General features: G+C 33.6%; 3 protein-coding genes across 3 annotated transcripts in view; 2 read left to right on the top strand and 1 right to left on the bottom strand.

Moving 5' to 3' along the window:
- Nucleotides 1-3,820, top strand: part of LOC144435989 (regulatory-associated protein of mTOR-like) — a 46,308-nt gene extending 42,488 nt beyond the window's left edge. The window contains exon 32 of the mRNA XM_078124645.1: nt 213-3,820. Coding sequence (XP_077980771.1) covers nt 213-278 — 66 coding nt within the window. The 3' untranslated portion in view covers nt 279-3,820. The remainder of the gene's footprint in view (nt 1-212) is intronic.
- A 488-nt stretch (nt 3,821-4,308) lies between these two features.
- Nucleotides 4,309-8,065, bottom strand: LOC144435829 (rRNA methyltransferase 2, mitochondrial-like). Its single transcript, XM_078124464.1, has 3 exons — nt 7,613-8,065; nt 6,891-7,044; nt 4,309-5,441 (listed from the first exon to the last, which is right to left on the bottom strand). The coding sequence occupies exons 1-3, from the start codon at nt 7,781-7,783 to the stop codon at nt 5,014-5,016; spliced, it is 753 nt and encodes a 250-aa protein (XP_077980590.1). The 5' UTR covers nt 7,784-8,065; the 3' UTR covers nt 4,309-5,013.
- An 80-nt stretch (nt 8,066-8,145) lies between these two features.
- Nucleotides 8,146-15,768, top strand: LOC144435888 (uncharacterized). The gene is made up of 11 exons (XM_078124529.1): nt 8,146-8,230; nt 9,017-9,130; nt 9,699-9,810; nt 10,335-10,398; nt 11,118-11,201; nt 11,515-11,657; nt 12,253-12,402; nt 13,235-13,274; nt 13,933-14,001; nt 14,873-14,994; nt 15,560-15,768. Exons 1-11 carry the CDS (start codon nt 8,146-8,148, stop codon nt 15,594-15,596), a joined length of 1,020 nt encoding a protein of 339 aa, XP_077980655.1. The 3' UTR covers nt 15,597-15,768.
- The last annotated feature ends 673 nt before the right edge of the window (nt 15,769-16,441 follow it).

The following is a 16,441-nucleotide window of genomic DNA, read 5'->3' as shown; positions in this document are numbered from 1 at the left end:
CTTTTTCAACAGCTCTGCCAGATAACTTTTTTTTTCACACATGAATGTTAATCCTAATCCAAAGTGTGGCTTTATGGAGTCAAATGAGTACAGTACTTGAAAGGGCCACAAGCTGAGATTATACATACTCTAACCTGAGGGCACTAACACATTCTCACTTCTCAACAAGGGATATTTTTCAAGTTATATGTTTTGTGTCTCTTTTCGACTAGGTGTTACTGGCAGCGGGAAGCTCAGATTCCTTCCTTTCCATATATGCAATGGATAAGAAACGGTAACCCAAGACCTCCAAGACATGGGGAAGAGAAGTGCAGAGAATGACACAGTGGACTATTAACAATATGTGCCAAATAAATCCACACCTTGTAATCAATATGGGAAATCGGTTTGACTCATACCATGCCGTGTCAGCAAGGGGAGAAACTCTCCATGGGAAGTTGGTGTGACCATGTTGTGTTAGGAAGGGGAAAGACTCTCTCAGGAAGTTGATGTCACCATGTCATGTTAGGAAAGGAGAGAATCTTTGTGGGATGTCAGTGTAAACATGTCATGTCAGGAAAGAATCTTCATCAGCAGTACTGTACTGTGTCTTGAAGATCTCTAACTCTCGCCAGTCAATGATGGTTATGAAATCAAGTGGAAATGGTCAAAGTACTGAATGACTGACTGACTGAAGTGGGAAATATCAACTGACTGAAGTGGGAAATGTTGATAATTGTATGTCAGAAATACAAGGGATCATAAAGCAGATTTAAATCATGACATGTTTTATATTGGAAAGGCAGGGAGAATCTGAAGACAGACTGTGTCTGAAATATAGAATATTAGAGAATGCATTTGAATTGATAAATATAGAATTGATGCCCTGTGTTACATATTATTCAGAGTCAGTGCTCACGACATCCTCATACCATCAACAGAGGAAAAAGAGAACTGTACTATGTTAAGAACGTTACCCTTGTTAAAAAAGACAATGTTACAAAGGAATGAAATTTTATATTTATCATACACTGTCAGAAAAACTTAGATCCAAACCTTGATATGTTTTCCAGAAATTTGAGAAAAATGCTCATGGTCTGAACAGGACCACGAACTGTTAATGACAACTGATACTTTTCCACTTGCATAGTGAATGTACCACAAACCATTAATTGGAGTCTCCAAATTTCCAAAGTGTGCTATGATGTAATCAAAACTGGTCTCGGAATTGTACATTTATGAAAATTTTGATTATTGGTCTTATTTATTGAATGATGAAAACACACAAAACATTGAATTGAAATGTTTCCTGGACAGTAATGTCAGCTGCCAGTGAGAATTGTAAGTTATACTGCAACAGAAGTTTTACTTGGGATTACCTAACAAGATTATGTATTGTCATTTTAAAGATGTACATTGTACCAATCATTTTGAATAAACTTGAAGCATGTTTTAATGCTCATGACTTGTAAAAACACAAAATGTTAAAACCTGAAATCTTCCACATCGCTCTTTTTTGCTGAGTTCATTGAAAGTACAATGTTTAGGCAGTTGAAAAACATAGTGTAGATGATTATAAGTTCACCAGAGAGGGCGCTAATCTCCACAAATATTTGTGTCAGCCATCTTGATTTGATGAAAGTTTTATCTAAATATATTATGAAAGATTCATCGCCTAATCAGTGGCCCTTTCTACAATGGAAATTATCAGCATCGTCATCCCCAAGATTGCATAAACATGTTTGTAAGACTTGAATTATGGCCCTTCCCTGGCCCACATTTGATGTGAAATCAAAATTCTCACAACTCAGGGCACCGGCCATATTTTGATGAGCCAAGATCTTCTTTAATAAACTTCATTTCTAATACAAGTCAAGATTTGTACTCAGTATCAATGAGATGATACCAAGCTAGTTACCATGACAATTAATTCTTATTATAGTGTTGGTAGGATTAATTTTTTTATTCCATTTCACTCCAGAACTATACATGCCAAAAAAAAGGAGCAACTTGATCTTACATTTCAAGCTAATTTAATAAACAATTTGATGCAAGTTCTTTGTTGAAATCACTTGCCAATGATGTTAGTGTCATGAACTTGAAAATCATAGTAGAGACTCTTCCCAAAATATAATACCAATATGCAAAGTTGTATTCAGAAATTGTAAAAAATAACACTGTGAGGATATCTATTTTGGTTCTAACTTGTTGCAGCATGAACAAATTTTGTACCAAAATCAATCGGCCTGAAAATAGACAATGTCAATTTTCGAAGAACTACAGGTAATGACAACAGATTGATTTATATTGGTATACAAGTTCGTTATAGCCAAAACCATAACAAGATATGAAAAATTGTCTTTCAGCTGAAATATTGCGAGTCAAAATATATATAGTCACAGTTATACATATCGTACATTGCTATTTACATGTTGATTTCATAATTGTAATTTTATTTGTAAAAATTCAGTTTGAGTGTATATGTGACATCATTGATTGTTGTAAACAAATATTACCTCCAGAGAGTAAGTTGATGAAGTTCGTGACATCTCAATCTCAGAAAACAGATTCTGTTTTAAGTATTTTTCAAAGAGTCTGTTCGAACAACTTATCACATCAAATATTGGCAAAATTATAAGGCCAGTCAGTTTTAAAACTGACAATAAAATGTGAATTCGAAGAGGAAAATAACACAAATATTCTACGGTGAATAACGCAAACTCCTTTTATATCAAAAGTATTTTATTTTTGTTGTATCCATGTTTTCCATTCTTTAAATGCTAATTTTCTCCAATCATGACATATTTACAATCTATGCTGTGTCTTGGCAGTTACCCATGGTTACACAGAGACTAGCCATTGGGCTTGAATCTTGAGATCTCTTTACCCTGTCTCTTTCAATGAGAAATCATAAACCAAAAGTTGTTCATGTAAATGAGTAAACCTCAACTGTTAGAATGATGTAAAAAATGTACAAGTTGCATCCTGAGCTGACAAAGGTACCATATTTAGAGTAAAGAGAATTTCAGATTCAAACCCAACAGTTAGTCTGTAGACTATGTTTGCATTAACATGGTAAACATTCAATATGAATGTCTGTTATAAACCCTAAAGATTTCACATAATCCTCTCCAGTGACATGAGAAAGTTTTGTCTTTTCTAGTGTCAGGTAGTTTCTCCTCTCCTATGTCAGAAAGTTTATCCACTCCAATGTTACAGAGTTTGTCTTCTCCAGTATTGAGGAGTTTGTGTGCAAAGACAGTGACAGTTGTGTTAGGTTTGTTATAAAATCTACCCGAGGAGTTTCTGGTATTTTATCAAGGAGTTCCTGTAGTATTTTATCAGGTTGTTGAATATAAATTATGTAATGATATGCAGGAAGCCAGTTCTCTGTACCCCCTTTTGGAGTTACACTCACTCTGAAAATGTAGGTAGAAAAAGTCCCAGATATATTAATGATACAAATCACAATATACTTCCTAGCTACAGACAACAGTTGGCAGAACACAGAAATGTTACCTTGGTTAGCATACACTTCAGAGTCCAAGTTCAGTGACAATAGTTAGAAAAATATTGTAATTTCACATACAAGTTAGAATTAAACTGGAATTGTAAATAATGAAGGCCCTGTGTTAGCGAAGATGCTTTATCATATTTGTACACCTCACCCCATTCTCTCTCTCTTTCCTGTATTGGGAACTGATATGTACATGTATATGAAAAGAAATCAAAATAATTTATGTCATGTTGATTTATTTCCTTTATTCTTTGCAGTGTGAAAAAGATTTATTTTAAATGTGTCTTTTTATCTGCTCTAAGTTCTTCTTACGAAGTCTTTTACATGTCAAAATTAGTGTAATCTTATGTAATAAATTTATATTTCAAGCAATACTAACATTTCTTTTGAGTTGTTATTTTTTAGCATGTCAAGTGAATCAAGGTTCAGTAGTGATGGTTTGTGCGTGCATGTGTGTGTGTGTGTATTTATATATGTGCGAATGCCAGTCACATAACATGAGACCACTTGCCCTTGTATTTGGTGGGCATTATTACTTATAATGTTCAGTTGGGAAATAGTTCAAATCCTATGTTTAAAAATTAGGTAAAAAAAAAAGTTTACCAACAAACATCAATACCACAAAATTACTAATTTAAGCTGGTTGGTCTTGTAAGTTTGGTGAGGATCCTTCTGAGGTGAGTAGAAGAATTATTCAAGATGGCCCAATTGTTGATATGCAAATGAGGTTAAAAATGATTTTATGCCAAAATATTTAAACTCTAAATGAACTGGACTGATTGTTATAATATTTGATTGTGATGTTGAGGTGTCTAAATAAAGAATTGTTCAAGACTATACCCAACTCCACAAGTAAACCCCCAGACATCAAACAACTAGTCAGTAGGTTGATGAACTACATACATTTATCAAGATACATGGAATTAGCAATGTTTATGAACATTGAACTTATTTTGTTGGCGGTATTTCCAAAGTAAATCATGACTGTAACTAGAAAACAAGTCAAACATGGGTTTAGTAGATTTGGGTTTGGCCACTCGATCCATACAAGATTTGGGGTATAGCCAATCCCTTCTAGATTTGGGGTTGGCCAGTCCTCTGCTAGATTTGGGTTTAGCCAGTCTTCTGCTAGATTTGGATATGGCCACCACACCAGTCCCTATTAGATTTGGGTATAGCCAATACCTACTACATTTTGGTTTGACTAGTCCCCTGCTAGATGTGGGTTTGGCCAGTTCTCTGCTAGATTTGAATTTGGCCAGTCCTCTGCTAGATGTGGGTTTGGCCAGTCTTCTGCTAGATTTGGGTTTGGCCAGTCCCCTAATACATATGAGTTTGGCCAGTTCATACTAGATTTGAGTTTGGTTGGACTCCTGTTAAATTTGGATTTGGCCAGTCCTCTGCTAAATTTGGGTTTGGCCAGTCCCTTCTTAGATTTGCTGTATATTAGGTAAAAAAGTTGGAATATTGTAAAGGTGAAGGTGTAAAGTCACCCACAAATTTGATACTAGAATTCTTTATTTAACTTTTTGAAATCCTCTTGCAAGAAAGAACATTTCTGCTGACTCCTTTCTGCTTGAGTCTGGCTTTACAATTTTCACCATTCTGAATGACTTGCTCAGTTCTTTCCTAAAAGTCCCACTTAATCCCCCTTCCCATAATTTACACAGAAATGTTCCATTTGTCCGTAGGACTTGATGCGCAAAGGTAAAAGCTGATGTACACAATGCTATGATATTTTCATGGTCCATTGTGTGCAATCCTGAGGCATTTGGAGCCATATCACTCAATATTACATCTGCTTTCTCTTTTCGCATTACTTTCTTGATCTTCTCTTGGGTTGCGTCCAAGGTAAAATCTGATTGGTGAATTGTAACGGCACCTTCTATAGGATCAAAGTATTTCAAATCAACAGAAATCACCTGACCCTTCAGTGAGTTGTCATCTGTGGATTTGCAAATAAAAACAAAATGATATGGATTTGGTTTTCTCTCATACATTCCTGAATTGTTGTTTTGTGGTCCTTGTCTTACTACTTACAGAAATCAAACTATTGACAAACTATGACAGACACAAACTAAAACTACTGTAGCAACATACTGATATCAGCTATTGCAAACCTATATATTTTTGCCACTAGAAAATGTTGTGATTTTACAGTCTTCATCTTGTTCTCACAGACTAATTTTTACTAATTACTAGACTGGTACATTGTTATTTTCCTGCACAATAAGTGAAAGCAAGTCATTAACAAAAATATCCAGGTTTACAGAATCAATGAACATTACACTCACAGAAGGATGGTATTTCTGATAGAAAGATTTGAAATTCCTAAAAGTGGCTGTCTATTCCTCATTCAGTGTTCACACAATCATGATTATAGGATGATTACCAGTATACTGCATGATATCTACATAATCAAGACACTGTTGTCATCCAGTTACATTGTGAATCTACCACATGCATTAATTAACAACAGGTAAATTGGATGTTGGTGGTGGAGTGGTTAGCTTGTGTGCTTCTTACTACTTTAGTCTGGGTTTAAACCTACCCAGAGTTGGCTGTAAGAATTATGGTTGATGCTCAGTTTGACCCTACCGAACAACATATATTTTCCTCTGGTATTCTGGTTTCCTCCAGCTTCAACAGTAGCTAGGGGTATTTTGGCACTGCACAAGTGGCAACCATATTTGAATATCTGAATTTAATGTTGATCAATCAATCAATCAAATTTCTATAGTGCCGATTTCCAGAGCAATGTTCTGTTCAGTAGCGCTGAATGGCTATAACACACTATACGCTTGGGTGAACAAATAAGTCTTCAGTTTTGTTTTGAAACAATCCAGGCTGGAGGCTTGGTGAATGTTAAGTGGCAAATTGATTAATGAGTATATCTTATATGCTATTCTATTCTATTCTATTCTATTCTATTCTATTCTATTCTATTCTATTCTATTCTATTCTATTCTATTCTATTCTATTCTATTCTATTCTATTCCATTCTATTCTATTCTGTTCTATTCTGTTCTATTCTATTCTATTCTATTCTATCATATAATATTACATTATACTATATTATCACATATCATGTCATGTCATGTCGTATCCAATGATATTATCATAGCATCATACCATATCATATATTATATTATTTAGTTTGTGTCTATCCTAATTTGCTGATAGTTTAATTAATTCTGTTGTAGAACAGTGCCATTGTTTATTTAGCCTGATTAATATCCTGAACGAGAGGATGGATACTCGAAACACCTCACCATCAGATAACCCAAGAAATGTGAGGCATTGACCCCCCGACAGTGAATGAATGGGATGTCAAGAAACAAATCAGAAATAACCTGAAATATTCAAACCTATACAAGGACATGGAATATGATACCTTGACCTGTAGCATTGACTCTTTTCACAGCAACTTGAGTCCAGGATCCAGGTGCAGCACCACAATCTATGACCACATTACCAGGTTTTAGTATGTGATACTTGTCGTCTATTTCCAGTAGTTTGTATGCACTTCTTGCACGGTAGTTTTGAAACTGTTAGGAAACAGAGACAAGAAGAAAAAGAATGGTCAACCCAGTTGTATAAATGTCGAGAGCTAATAGGACAAATAGATTTAAATTTATGATTTGATCATATTCACTTTCGGACAAAGAGAGTGTAATGGATTCATTGAACACTCTAAAAGGGAGTTGGGAAGATGTATAAGGACTGTTGTGTCACACGAATCTGTGATGTTGTAATAAAATTATCATACAGAGCTATACATTAATTGTGGAAAGGTGCTTTAAAAATATTAAGTTTCATTAAAATTAAATATAATATTACTAAATACAAGAATGACATCGACATGTAAATTACTATATACAGATAAATTATATTGTGTATGATATGACATGACATGATATCATGATCTAAGATATTATATAGACCATATACAAATATACATGATATATGATTTATAAGCATTTGTAGTTGAAATGTTATAGGGATGTTCTACAATTCATTATCATCACTGTACTTTGATTTCATCACTCCAAAGAATTAAATCTTGAATTACTGGTACAAGAATTTGAAGAAATACTAATATGAAAAAATTCTCACCTGTGTTAATTTCACATATGGATCATTCAGTTGTCTCGCAATCCATTCTTGTGAACTTTTGGACCTTCCTTTCAAATTTCTGGGTACTTTTTTCGCCAAATGATGGCTGTTGTGAAACCCTCGTACCTTTGAACTAATACACGTAACGGCTCTTCTCATCGTAAAAATCATCCTCCGAGCTTTGTCCAACGTCTTCGTCGAACACTTGGGGCGTCGTCTTCTACGTCACTCGCATCATCGCTATCGCTGTCTTCACTACTTGAACTTGTATCGGGTTCGTTTCTTCTAACTTCAGTCCTTGAACATGTGGGGCGTGTTACGTCTGCAAGCCACACTGAAATGATCCCAATTAAGTTGGCAATGAAAACTGCGGCTACAAAATACAATGTTACTCGCAGAAATTCTGAAAACATTGACTTTGATGTTGGAAACTGAGTTATTGGGGTTCCATCACGTGTGAAAAAAGCAACGCAAGGTCAGGAAATCCCTTGTACGTCAGAGGTCATTGCGCATGATCATTACAGACAACTGCAATGGCTGCGTGCAGACGATCTTACCGTCTCTTTTCGGCATATGTCAGCGAATTTCGTGTTAAATATCATAGATTTTGTTCAACAGGTAAGTTTTCACTACTAACCAAACATTATGGTTTCTGTCATCCCCTGGTCATCTCTATCGTACTTTTTCACAATTAAGTCGACCAATCGTGTGTCAGATATTTCGCAATAGGGTTAACCATTAACCATATACATCGCTAGTCCTGCTTGCACTGTTGCCGAGTAATTCGGAACTCGATTCTGACAACATTGTCCCACCCACTGGTCAGGGTCATGTCATTAATCTAGTCCCTTACACTGTCTGCAAGCAGGATTAACATATCGCTACATATGTACTATAGTATTCTGACGTGGGGTAGCCTAGCCTAGCTCTAGTCTTGTTTGTAGAGATGTGTCGAAGTTATAATAATAATTAATACATGTAAAATAGATTTATTTGTTATGAAAACATGAAATGTCTTTTCACTGACGTGACAGGAACTACATCTAACTTAGACACATATATATTACATTTATGCAAATAATAAATCAATGAAAAGTAGAGATTACAATACAGTACATACAAATAAATACACCAGTGATTACATGTTATTACTATTAGTGAGTTGAACCATGGATGTATTAGGGTATACATGTACATGTATGTAGTGGACACCCTGATCAAGTATGGCGGCATTTGTAAGGTGGGACGTTTGAAATTACATTAATTAATTAATTTGCATCCATCATGGTTGAACTACTTATAAAACTGATTGAAAGTGAGTGAAGATGAGAATGTTAACATACTATCTAAATGACTTGAATAACTGTAAATTGAAACAAAATGTAACGTTTACTTTTGTTCCAGCATCAGTAAGTGAAAAACACACATCAGCAGAAGATACTGAAAGTAGTAATTCACCAAAATTGTCAGATTTACAAAGGAGCTTCAGACATGTCATGCGGAGAGTGCCATCTACAGGTAATTTTAAAAAGTGGTTGATCTTTATGCTTGAAATGTCAATATGGTCATTGAATCATGATGGCTGATTGGTTAGAGTTGAAACTTTGAGCCTCACCACTGTCATTGTTTCTATATGGCTAAAATTCTCACTGTAATTGTAGCCCTGGTAGGATAGAGGTTACCGTATGAGTGCTTAAATCCTCTGCACTTTAATACAAAGGTGGCAATGGACTGTATGCTGCCCACAGAGTTGATAATGTTCTGATATTGGTTTGTGCTGGGGTAATAATATACAGCACTATGATCACAGCATTCGCTATGGAAAGTGCTATATAAATAAATTTTCATTAAATAGCATAAATCATATAATATATGAATAAATGAAAATATTAATATTTGTTTGTATGATTTTGTCACATTGATCCCTTGAAAAAAAAAATGTTTCAAGTTAGAGCTCGAGGCATTCCTAGAATGTACATGAGGATGATGTCCTGTTAAAAGCAACCTGTGTAGAAAGACACTGACAGTTATTATAAAGGTTGAATGGACACACTTGATGTAATAACCATTTCTGCATCTGTTTTAGTTGTTGTAGTTACAACTGCCAACAGTAGAATTCTGCGTGGAATGACATGTGGATCATTTACCAGTGTATCATTTCAGCCTCCTATTATATCTTTCTGTATACAACACCCAAGGTAAGTACAATGTACAGATCTGTCATGTATGTGTGCATGTGTGTGCACATGTGTGCATGCTTGTCTGTCTGTCTGTCGATCTGTGTGTGTGTGTGTGTGTGTGTGTGTGTGTGTGTGTGTGTGTGTGTGTGTGTGTGATAGACATAGGGGCAGGAGAGACAGAGAGAGCAAGACAGACAGACAAATTGAAAGATGGTTATAGGACTTCTATTAGGCTTATTTCCCTAATCCAATTTTATGACCAGTATACATGATTGATGATTTTGTCAAGGTTTGGAATCATTGATAACATGGGAGGGAAATAGGTTAAACCTTGCACGTATTTCAATATCCTGTATATCATAATTTTGGTGTAGAATATCTGGATAGTTTTACCTATTTACTATCCATAATGAAAACAGTAATCACATGGTTTAAAATGACAAATAGAAAATAATATTGTGTGGATAGTCCATCACTGAGAAGTATCATGTATGTCAGTTTGCATGCTATACATATAGGATATTTCTTTTTCATTCTTTCAGCCACATGCACCAGTTACTTCTTGAGACTCAATATTTTTCAGTCAATATACTTTCAAAAGATCAGGTGAGACACAGATATTATGAATTATATGCACATCATTTTCTTTCTGAAAAGAACAAACCTGAAGCTTAGAAGTGCCTAAATATATTCTTTTGTATGGTTATTGAATTTTTTTTTTTAAATGTTTAATTGGTGCTTCATTCTAATTCTGAATCAGTAAAATTGTAATAATTTTAAACTTAAAATAGTGACTTCTTTTTAAAGTGTTGTTGATAAAAGAATGTTCTGACTTTATTTATTGAAATGTTTCTCTCAAAGTAAAGCTAGATGTAGTAAAATAATTCACTGTAATCTTTTCCCACTAAGTCAGTTTACCAGAGTAGTGAAGTAAAATGATTCATTCTAAACTTTTCCTTCAATAAGTATTTGGATTTAATTAGTTATTTGTCATTTATATGTCTGCCTTGTGTTTAGTTACTAATCCTATTTGTCAGCGCCATGAACTAGATTAGTTTCAAGTCAACTATTTCCATGGTCCTCACCAGCACATTTTCTTATTAATGATATTTTCTTTTGTTATTTTGATATTTTTCTTATGTTTCTGGTGGAAATAAATTCAAATCCAAATTCAGACAGAGTAAGCTAATTCATTCTAATCTTTTCCTTCCAATCTAGATGGATTTAAAATCATTCTATCTAAACATTTCCCACAAAGTCAGTCTAGATAAACTAAAATTATTCATTTTCTTAACATGATGTTTTGTATTATGCTTTCCCTTCAGGCACACTATGCTACACGTTTTTCACAACCAGCTGAAGAGAGTAATGATCAATTTAAGTCTGTACCTCATGAGATAGGAATACAGGTAATACCATTAGAATAATATCAATTCATTACTATCGAATGCAAATAAAACGAAGATTGTATCCTTGTAAAGTTGTATGTTTAGTCTTCATATACATATTTTGGGTGACATGTGATGTAAAGTGTAACATAACACAATATATGATGTGCAAGCCACATGCATGTTAAAACATTAGAGTGGACAATTTTGTATTAAAATTTTGTTTTGTCTCATTGATTGCTTATTTGGGTGTAGTTAAAATCATGTATTTTTTGTAATGATGAATTCATTTGATGTGATAATTGTAAGATCTCTATATTGTGTTTATGGTCAGGGAGCACCTATTTTAGAGAATGCAGCAGGTGTATTAGAATGTAAAGCACATGATGTGCATACAGTGGGAGATCACCATGTATGGTATGGTGAAGTTCTTAAAGCTACAGAACTCAGAGATGAGCCTCTTCTATACTTTGCAAGGTAGAGTCTGTAGTATTATTTCATATATAAATGTTGTTTTAAAGTTATGATTCACAATTATCAAACCCGATTTCTGTTATGTCAAACTTTTTTTTAAAGCATTTCTCTTCAAGAGATAAAGGTTGAAAATTTTAAAAATCCATGATATAGAGTTTTAAAAAATACAGATGACAAATAACATTTAAATGCATTTGAAAATATGTTATGCATCTTAAAATATGAATTATAATGCAAGGTGAGCTTTTCGTTACAGATTTTCGTAGACAAATTTCACAAAAGTGGACTGGGTAAAGTTAATGAAAGTTGGTTTTATAAAGTCTGGAGCAATGTATTTTAAAGAACAAACTGTACAGTATTTAGTTTATATTCCAGTACATACACATGTAATATTTCTTTATCTTGTCAAAAATCCATCAAGTGTCATGAAGACTATAAAGAGATTCATCACTTTGGGTGCCCCACATGATCGCTGTTGCTTACAATGAGGAATGCCCCACAATATATAATAACAAATCATTCAGTCTATATGTCTTTCTGTCAGACTTGTTTTTTGAATTAATAAACAAATTGTGTAATGTTTGTATTGTATGATTAGGTCATACAGGTCAGTAGGTGACGAAGTGTTTATGCAAGCATTTGAAGATACTACACTGTTATTTGAAGACTGGACTCATGCAGCACATTTACGCATGGCGTGGAACTATATCAGGGAACATGGTAGAGATGCAGCTGTACCATTGATAAAGTAGGTTTCTAATATTTGATTCTTGGTTGAACTAATAATGTTAAAAAGTGATTAGTATAAAATTACAAAGGTGAAGGCCTTGAACATTTTTATTTATTGAGTAGAGCGTAAAATAAGTTGCCAGGGGTGTCATTATCACCCCCCCCCCTCCCCTTGTGGAAAAGGATGAGAAGAGTGTCCACAATGGCTGATCTTTTAATCTAGATAGAGAGTAGCTTAACTTTTCACAGGAAACAGTTTCATCCTTCTGGCAGTGTTCTGATATCTTTACTGAATGATCACATCTCTGTATAGTAAATATCAAAATAGAAACACACAAAAATGCTCCAAAAACCAGTATACATGTTAAGCAATCAAAGTTCATCGTACAGCTACCCCATGTATAGAAAACTCCACAATGTGAATTATTGTTTATTCATTGCAATACACGCCTTAATGTAAACATGCAATCTTACTAATGTTTTCTTCTCACACACTGTACTGTAGAACTTTTAAACTTTTAACCTCTGATAGTGCTTTCCAGATCTTTAGAATGGTTCCAAAGACTTCAAAAGGTCAAAGGTTGACTTATTTCAACAATGGAATGTCACAACAGTTCTTGATTTAGAATGGTTCCAAAGACTTCAAAAGGTCAAAGGTTGACTTATTTCAACAATAGAATGTGACAACAGTTCTTGATTCAGAATGGTTCCAAAGACTTCAAAAAGTCAAAGGTTGACATATTTCAACAACAGAAGATGACAGTTCTTGATAATTTGCACTCTTCTGAAAACTGATTTTGCACTCTCCTTAAACTATTTAAATATATCCAACAATTCTTCTTTCTTCACAGGATGGGCATTAAAAAATATAATGAACAGAATAAAGAAAAGGTATTGACAATTAAATGTATTTCAATAAAACAATAACCAGGTAGCAATTCTATGCTTTGACTTCATTTATAGTTGTATCAAATAATCTTTAAAGCTGCACTGGCTCCAACTGGAGAATATTTTCTTTGAATAAACAACCAACAATATATTCACTGAAATTTGTTAAAATTTCTATAATTAGACATTGTACATGTTTTAATAAGTAGCTATGTTAGTTTAATCCATAAAGGCAACAGGTGAAAATCATGATTGCTTTGAGGTGCTGATTTAAGATGTGGACCCAAAACCCTCAATTTTGATTGGATTTATTATTGCATATTATGTGTACAGGTTACACAAATACATTTACCCACAGGTGATTCAATACACCTTAGGGTGTACAATATTACAAGTAAGTTATATCTAAAAAAAAAAAAAAAAAAAAAAAGTTTCAAGAACATTCCCGTTGCAGCTAGTGCAACTTTAAATGAATGTGCAGGAATATCTAGAGTAAAAATAATCAAAGATCTGCACATCATTATTTTTTGACAAATTTACCACATGACCTATGAATATGACAGGCTATTTCAATATAAATCATAATTCATATTTCTACCAATATCAACGTTGTCAAGTTTTCTTTTGTCTCAGTTGATATTTTGATGTCTTTTTTTTTCAGATTGAAAGAGGATATCACGAAACAGTGACAATGTTTTACATTTATGCTGTAGCTGATGCAATACGTCAGGTGAATATTTTCATTCTTTTAAAATAAAATTTAAAACCCCAGTTGTTTTATATCTTCAGCTTAAAAATTACAAGAGCCATAGATATGTGGTAGCACCCCAAGAACAGTGGATATATTAGTATCTGTATTTTTAAAGAAAACATGACTAAAAACCTTTATACCATGTTACCTGATATCATATCTGGTTTTATTATGCTCAACATACAGTATATAATAGTTTGCTGATGTATACAGATTTGGGTTCTCAGTGGTCTACCCCTATGTCCACTACCAGACTCACTAGTATATGTGATACAGTCTGAGAACAATTGATAACATATTGGTGTGACAATACTCGAGTATGCCTCCAAACACATCAATTCTAAACTGTATGTAAAACTATGAATGGATTTAGTTTCAAATTAGTACTCACAAATTAAAGCAGAAATAGTTGCCCTATTTTAATTAAAATAAGTAAATAAAACTGTTGATTGGTGCACCTTTGTAATTTAATGTACTGATTCACACGCTATTACTAAATGCCTTTATCACCTTTTCATTATTGGTGATTCCATGTCTTTCATTTATTTTGGTCCATTGTTTCAGCAAAGTAAGCAAGCATAAATTTGAAATCAATACATTTGCAGTTAGCTATAGAAATCATTTCCATGGATGTAGCTGATTTTATTCTTTTTCATTGGCAATTTCCCATTTAACTTGTCTGTAGAGTTTCACATATTTGACCACTGACATGTTTTAAAAGTTTACTTATGAAGTTATTCTCATAAGACCACATATTTTGCCATTTTTATAAAAAAAATTCAATTATGATTAATCATTGCTGTAAAAGTTGCTGATGTAATCCTTGCATTGTAAATATTTGTGATTTCAGAGTGATCATCCTGACCTTACTTTTGAAGAATTTATAGAAAAGAATAAGTATTTAACAGACAGAGATCTATTATTTAGATATTACTCACCTCATCTTATAAACACACACAAAGCAAAAACAGAGTAAGTAACACATTCTATGTATACTAAATGCTTTGGAAGTGACTTAATAAAGGGGAACAAAGTGTGGATGGTTGTAGCTGAGTTGTGCATTTCTTAGGCTTAAGGGACACAGAAAATTCATTTACACGAATGTCGTGTACATCCAGAATCACCTTTCCTTCTAATCTTGAGGGACAGAGGTTTTTAAATGGATGATAGATGCTACTTTTAACACACAAATATAATGTGCTATAGTAGAATAGAAGTTGATACTTTACTCCATTTTATATAGTAGTAAGTAAAGTTACCGTTTATATTTAAATCTAGTTTAGAAGCAACTACGTAACTTTCATCCAAATCACTCAGACTTCCTCAGTGTAGTGATGTTATGCTGTTTGGTCATGTGACCTAATGGATATATGCTATGTTTTGATGTAGTACTAGCAAGTGCAAGAGTTAGCAAAAGAGCAGAAGTGTCCTTTAAATGCATTTGTCATGCTAATTGTACAGTTTGTAAGATAGTGTATACTGATTATAAGGGTCAGTCATATTTATCTAATTTTATTTCCCATTTGGACTTTTTCAGGTTTGAAACACCAGACAGACTATCTCTACCACAATAATGTCAGAGATTATATAAAGAAGGATTAAGACATTTTAAAAATATAACTTTGACTAGATTGAAACTCTTTAAATGTGTACTGCAGTTATCTTATACTGCCATTGTTCCAAGAAGCCCCAAGGCAAAGTGAAAAAACCTCACCAAACTTAGGGATGATCGCACAATGTCACACAAGCTCAATAAGTGAACTTCATTCTTTTTTTTCTTTTTTTTTTTTTGGGGGGGGGGGGAGTCGCATCAATAAGATTGCTGACCTTTTTGCACTTTTAACCAAATTTCAAAAACTTCACCTCTTCAATGATAACAGCTTCTGTATTTACTACTGACATGTTGATAATTTGATAAGGATATTTTGTCCCAAATGAACGATGTTCGCTTATTGAGCTTTTGTACCATTGTGGAATCGCCCCTTAATTCATGGTGGTCAAGTTTTTATACTATAGCTGTAGGGGTTTCTATGAATATCCATGTTGATGCTTTCTGACATGTACAGTATGAATTTTATGATATTATAAATGTCATTGGTATTTTAAATTATGAAATGTCGCCATTTTTTTATTTCAAAGATGTTTAATATTTATAACAATAATGTTATATATATTTGTAAAAAATATTGTATTACTTGCATAACTACAGTGCTGCATGTATTTGTTTCACTTATTTCTCAATGTGTACATGCTGAAATATGCAAATTTCATGTTAACTTTTCATTGTGTCCAATACTTTGACAGGATATATCTAATTTCATTGAAATCATCTAAGTTATTGAGACCAGTTAAACCGTTTTAACGTTATGAACTTACTCCGGATCCCAGTTTCAGTTAACACCTGAGTAGTATTTGTCAC

The sequence above is a fragment of the Glandiceps talaboti genome, chromosome 5 (genome assembly GCF_964340395.1).
Source record: "Glandiceps talaboti chromosome 5, keGlaTala1.1, whole genome shotgun sequence".
NCBI lineage: Eukaryota > Metazoa > Hemichordata > Enteropneusta > Spengelidae > Glandiceps > Glandiceps talaboti.
This window is presented reverse-complemented; position numbering and strand designations above follow the sequence as displayed.

Coding starts and splice junctions, on each gene's coding strand:
- LOC144435829 (XM_078124464.1), bottom strand. CDS start 7,783: ATGATTTTTACGATGAGAAGAGCCGTTACGTGTATTAGTTCAAAGGTA. Junction 7,045..7,612: donor CATATGTGAAATTAACACAG/GTGAGAATTTTT, acceptor GTTTCCTAACAG/TTTCAAAACTACCGTGCAAG. Junction 5,442..6,890: donor AGTCAATGCTACAGGTCAAG/GTATCATATTCC, acceptor GCAAATCCACAG/ATGACAACTCACTGAAGGGT.
- LOC144435888 (XM_078124529.1), top strand. CDS start 8,146: ATGGCTGCGTGCAGACGATCTTACCGTCTCTTTTCGGCATATGTCAGC. Junction 9,131..9,698: donor GCGGAGAGTGCCATCTACAG/GTAATTTTAAAA, acceptor CATCTGTTTTAG/TTGTTGTAGTTACAACTGCC. Junction 13,275..13,932: donor ATGAACAGAATAAAGAAAAG/GTATTGACAATT, acceptor TTTTTTTTTCAG/ATTGAAAGAGGATATCACGA.